At 38.3% G+C, this 6110-nt stretch overlaps 1 protein-coding gene across 35 annotated transcripts in view; it reads right to left on the bottom strand.

Annotated features, from left to right (window-relative positions):
* Positions 1-1254: 1254 nt before the first annotated feature.
* NAA16 (N-alpha-acetyltransferase 16, NatA auxiliary subunit) overlaps positions 1255-6110 on the bottom strand; it is a 64916-nt gene continuing 60060 nt past the window's right edge. For 31 of the 35 annotated variants that reach the window (XR_015137807.1, XR_015137802.1, XR_015137800.1 and 28 more), the window contains 2 exons: positions 4150-4247; positions 1255-3385 (listed from right to left, as the gene is read on the bottom strand). Coding sequence is in view for 19 of the 35 variants with exons in the window: in XM_086328787.1 (XP_086184913.1) it covers positions 3188-3385; positions 4150-4247 (296 nt within the window). In the remaining 16 variants the exon portion in view is untranslated. The remainder of the gene's footprint in view (positions 3386-4149; positions 4248-6110) is intronic. The other 4 variants (XR_015137805.1, XR_015137808.1, XR_015137811.1 and 1 more) reach the window with 1 other exon arrangement.

The following is a 6110-nucleotide window of genomic DNA, read 5'->3' as shown; positions in this document are numbered from 1 at the left end:
AAGCTCAAAGTAACTTTTCTTCAATCCTTAAAAAGCCTTTCATCTTCTTACATTCAATAATGCTTTTCAGAAACCTGATTTTTATTCACAGTAATTATCACTACCTGACACTATATAATAATTTGTTTGCTCTCCCCCTACTAAAACACAAACTCCATGAAAATAAGGACACTTTTGTTCACTACTGTGTCTGTCATACCTGGAACGATGTCTGACACACAAAAGATGCTCAATAAAACACAGACTGGATTATATATAGCTTTTTACCCTGTAGGCTCTGCCTGCTAAATCCATTCCTCAAGAAAGAAACCAGGAAATTTCCTAGCAGTCCAGTGTTGAGGATACTCTGTGCTTCCACTGCAGGGGCAAAGGTTCCACCCCCGGTCAGGGAATAAAACCCACAAGCCATGTGACAGGGCCAAAAAAGGAAGAAACCTAAAGTCAAATTCTGAAGTCATGACACAATCACGCGAATCTTTGCCTTTTCCTATCTGTTCTGATAAACCTGGCAAGTTCAAAGGACTTTTCACGCTGAGACTAGAGATCTCACTAAGTACTTGGCTCTCAGATGCATCTCCTTTAGGTTTATCATTATTCTCCTTTAGCTTTCCAAAACTAAAAGATCCTCTGCCAAACTTGGGATAGGGTGGAGGGACGCGACTGAGAGACACGATACAAAACCCTTACTAAAAAGGATCCCTACCCACATTCCAGGTTCACAATGCTTACACTCAAAATGGGGTGGAAGTAAATAGATACAATCTCTATACACAGAGGAACACACCACTGGGTCTCACTAATCCCAGCGTCACTCTCTTCCTGCCTTCCACACTGTAAACCTAACTTCCCACGTCTCCACTACCCACCCTACATAACTCAGAAGCTCCAACGATCTCAATGGGATCCTTTTTAAAGACTGCTGTTGAAAGCGCAATTTCCACATAAATTATGATTAACTGGCATCTTTTAAAGAAATGGCATCTTACTGACAGTAACATGAAAAACTACATGTTTCCCAGGCTATTTAGTGACAAAGATAGCCTACTTCTAATATTATTAAAACACTAAAAAGAAGCCAAACTGTTGTGGCACTAATATTGGTAGGTGGTTATTTTTTTTTTAAATAAACTTGTAAAACTATGATAATTTTGTATTCTGTCAAAGAAAAACATTTTGCAAAAATATTTTGATAGTGTAAAGCAATAAAAAAAACACAAATAAGCAATTTTGGTGGTGTGAAGCAATAACACAAACACAAGTACAAAATAATTTATTACAGCATTATACAGGTTGGCATTATTTTACAGTGAATTCTTTTCTCTCAACAATTATGAATCTAAATATATACTTAGCATGAAGGAAAACAATTTTAATTAGAACAGTTTCTCTAAATCTTTTGAATTTATATTTGTCTTAAAAGGAAGTATTAATGTTACAGACATATTTATATGGTTCTGAAAAGAACACATTCAATGATACTATTACTGTTTTCTGTACAAGATAGAACAAAAGCTGCTGCTGCTACTGCTAAGTTGCTTCAGTCGTGTCCGACTCTGCGACCCCATAGACGGCAGCCCAACAGGCTTCCCCGTCACTGGGATTCTCCAGGCAAGAACACTGGAGTGGGTTGCCATTTCCTCACCTGCTAAATATTGCTCAACAACACTATGTTTTAATAGTTACACTGTTGCAGGGAGGAAGCCAATCCTGACTCCATGTTGGAAATGGTTTCTTTGACTTGCTTCTGTTATTATGATCACACTTAATGGCTTGGCTGGAGGACCCTGGCCTTGTGCTTGCCTATAAACTAAAGTGCCTTTCTTCAGAACCCTGTCACCTGCAGAGGGCAGAAGGGAGAAATTAACACATCCCCTGACTGAAGCTTGCCATTATGAAAGATGTTTGCAAGACTAACAGTCTTTTTACTTTGCTTCCTCACCTCCTCCCATCTCTGATCTATAAAAGAACCTGGCATCCAGACCCTGTCAGATGGTTATTTGGAGGCACTGGCCTGCCGTCTTCTCGGTCAGCTGCTTTCCAGATAGTCTCTTCCTTGTCTCAACAGCTCGTCTCTGGGATTCACTGCCCTGTCGTGTGGCAAGCAGAGTGAGCTTGGACTCGGTACCAAAACTAGTTGATGTCTAGATTCTCACTGTGCTGATATTAAAATGTATTTAATAGTCAATGTATAGCTATAAGAGTAAGACTATCTCACTGAAATCTGTCTTCTGCCCCGTCACGCCCTCCTGAAGCACACCACTCATATATAGACTACTTAAACTCCCTGGGGACACACAAACCGATTTAGTCAAAAAAGCATAGCTCTGGCCTGTGGGTTAAGACTGACCTAGATATGCAACAAAGTCACTACTGAACTTCCATGGGTAAGAGGCAAACGGATCCCCACACCCTGAAGCATCAACATACAGCTGCAGTACCCTTATTCAACACACAATAGCGTTTTCATGGACACTAAGAAGAAAATGGTACAAGGTGGACAAAGTATCACACTAAAGTTAAGCTTTAAGTAAGTATTTGCCAAAAGGAGTTCCATACCATTTCTGACATACAGTTAATACTTGAATATTGATGTGCTTTAAAAAGCAAACAGACAATAACAAAACAAACCAAGAAGGGATCAAAACATAAAATTCTGAAATGAAACCTGAATCTAAAGAAAATAATACAGTGGAGCTGGATTCAACTTAGGTTAATTAGGAAATTATCATCGTTACAATATGAAGTGACAGCAACCATCACAATGTTGATAAGTGAAAAATTTAAGACAACTGTACAAGAACAAACAGGTAATTTTAACAGATTTTTATGTAAAGTGGCAAAGTCAGATGATACCCATTACAGCTGACCTTTGCACAAAGCAACAGTTAGGTGCTCTGACCCTCCGTGTAGTCAAAAATACACATACACTAATAGTCTGCCGCCTGTGCACACACAGTTCCTCCCTACGTGGGTTCTGCATCAGATTCAACCAACCGCAGACGACAGAGTAAGGTAGTATTTACTATAGAAAGAATCAACATATTAAGTGGATCCTTGCAATTCAAACCCATGTTGTTCAAAGGTCAACGGTATTTCATTTCTTATCTATATTAAAGTACAAAATGGAAGAGAAACCTTAACCTGAATTCAGCTTTGAGTCTAAGAGAAGTCAACTTTCTAGAGGATTTCAAGTTTCATTTGCCAAGACATCACAGTTGGCTGTGTGGTTCCGAGCCGCGCCGTGACTGCCGACTTCGCTGAGAGCGGGCAGGAAAGCAGAAGTGAAGGGAAGCAGCCTGTGACACGCCATCCTGTACTCCTCATACTGGGAGTTGCAGCTCCCAAAGCTGCCATCGAGCAGAGCCTCAGAAACCTTTATTAAAGTCTATTAAACAAGGAAAAAAAGAAAACTATTCAAAAAATAGTCTGGTTAATAATCACCTTAATCAAAAGATGCAGTTTGTTAATTAAGCAACAGAAAATCAACAAGGCCTCACTCTAAGATACCTTCTTGCTATCCATAACAAGTAATCACCACAAAAAGGAACATTTAAAAAAATCAATTCTATGAGGCCTTGAAAAAGCAACAGAATTCTAATACTTTAAAAAGGTGAATCTCTGAAACTATAATCAGTCGTGTGTGACTTCCTGAGACCCCACGGACTGTAGCCCACCAGGCTCCTCCGTCCATGGGATTTTCCATGCAAGAGTACTGGAGCGGGTTGCCATTTCTTTCTCCAAGGGATCTTCCTGACCCGGGGATTGAAACTGGGTCTCCCACATTGCAGGCAGACGCTTTACCCTCTGAGCCACCAGGGAAGCCCATAATTATTGATGTGTCCTTTATTAACAGTAATAGTTCCCATTTACTGAGTGCTTACTACATGTCAAGTACCTCACAGTTTACTATTTCAGTTAACTGTCATGCTAACTCTGAGATGGACCGCCTTTTCATCCTCAACTTATAAATGAGGAAAAGGACGCTAAAGAGGTAAACTGCCTAACATGATCAGCTCACAGTGAGCAGAGCTGAGATTCAAATCCAGACGTAACTCTGAAGGCCCACTCAGGAATTACGTTGCAAAGAGATGTTTTGTTAGCTCACTCGGTATCCACAATCTGTGGCTATCGGTTGGTGAAAAATCTTACCTTTACATTTTTATCTTTTATAGCTTCATCCAGTCTAGTGGCAATAGCAATTGCTTTCTCTTGCCTTGACTTGTCCAGAAAATACATCATTTTAGCACCTGAAATACCAAGACATTTCAAAACCAGTAAATGTGGACATCTTAGATTTGATCTGAACTGACCAGTGACTTAAAATACGGCTCCAGGTATCCAGTCAGCAGTGGGCTGCACACGACTGTGGCCTTTTCCCCTAACTCCTTATTCCATGATATCCCACTGACAGCTTGGGGCCACAAGAAAAGTATTTGTATTACGTTTAGACACACACACAAAAAGGCCCCCACAAATTGGGGCTTTTTCTGTGACAAAGAGATGGCTGTGCAACATTTGAGACCAGGGTTAACAACCCCACCCCTCAGAAATGTAAATATGGGCTACCCCTGTGGCATCAGTCAATATTTTAACTAAAATCATTTTTGAAACATGATACTCTAAAATAAAACACCTAAGGAACAAACTATTATCAGAGTAGTGTGATAGATGGACAACAGGAAAATCTTTGCATATTTATGAAGAAAGTAATTTTTAAACCTATTTTAAAGTAAAACCCAATTTATGTTCCCCCTATAAATTCATGGTCCATGTTCATTTTTTATTGGTCTTTTATTAATTTATATTTTTATTATTAATCTATACGATTAGTATACATATTATTAGCTTTACTCAATTACATATCTGTAAATATTTTCCCTTCTTGGCCTTTTGACTTTCTTTATGGCTTTTTTTTAATTGAAGTAAAAATTATCTTTTTCTGAGAACATAATGTTTAGAAAGACATTTCCCATTATTATAATAAATAAATATCTCCTTCCATTATCCTGTGTTTTTGATGAGAAATTCTTACCTGCCCTTACTACCAAGAAGTGCTGTAATTTTTCATAGGAATTAACTTTTTTCATAGATAACAGAACCAAGCAGTTTACCTTTACAACAAGAAAGCTTAGGTTAAAATATTTAAATATGTGGCTTGAAGTAGGAGCACAGTTAATTACATTGTGTACTTCATTAATTTTGTCCCCAGTTCCACTTCCAGTCTTCCTCTAGTCTGCATGTCATGCCACCTTGTCATTTTATGAATTTGTATAGACTGCCTAAAATCCTTCCTGTAACAGGGCAGGATATAGTAAGTCCTCAAAACACAAAATATAGAAAGTAATCAAAATACAAGAAAAAAATAAGTCTCACATAACCTCAACATTCAAAGTCAACCACTTTAATACACGCTTCTCCTCAGCTTTTATGCTATGGATATTTTTACACAGCTGAGACTGTATTATACGTCAATTCTCTCTCTACACTGCTTGCTCCTGTTGTAAATCTTTTGTATAGACATCACTTTCTATCACCACCTGGTGGTCCAGCCTACAGGACCACTGCTTCCCCTGTAACTGGACATTCATTAGATTTGCTTCCATCCTTTCCCTATCCTTACACACAGAATTCCAGTTAATACCTTTGACCTTAAAACTCTTTGCTTTGGATTCTTTAAAATTATTTACACAAGTATGTACAGCTATAGCAAAAGACAAAGTTCTTGATAAGAACGACAAGTTGTCTTTCTACTTGGTCAGGCCAATTCACACCTGCAGCAGTAAAATACAAGACTACTTACACACTACAGCTTTCCCATACTTTAGCCTTTTTTCAAACATGAATAACCTTTCCTTTTAGGTGGTAGGTTAGGTTAGAGATTTTTCTTATTTTCAGGGGAAGGCTTGTACTGCTATGAACTTCTCTCAAGAGTTGCTTTGGCGGCATCCCATAGATTCTGTACGGTTATGTTTAAAAATAATCTTTCCTAATTTGAAAGATCACAATGGTACTATGTTCTTTTTCTCTGATAGTTTGATCATCTTGCCAAACTTTTTTTTCCCATCATATTCTAACTTTTTGCCATAAACATTTTAACCCTGGGAGCTAAA

The sequence above is a fragment of the Bos grunniens genome, chromosome 12 (assembly GCF_055505025.1).
Source record: "Bos grunniens cultivar Pamir isolate PY7600 chromosome 12, Bosgru_T2T1.0, whole genome shotgun sequence".
Taxonomy (NCBI): Eukaryota; Metazoa; Chordata; class Mammalia; order Artiodactyla; family Bovidae; genus Bos; species Bos grunniens.
The sequence above is the reverse complement of the archived record's forward strand: the minus strand, read 5'-3'. Positions and strand labels throughout refer to the sequence as shown.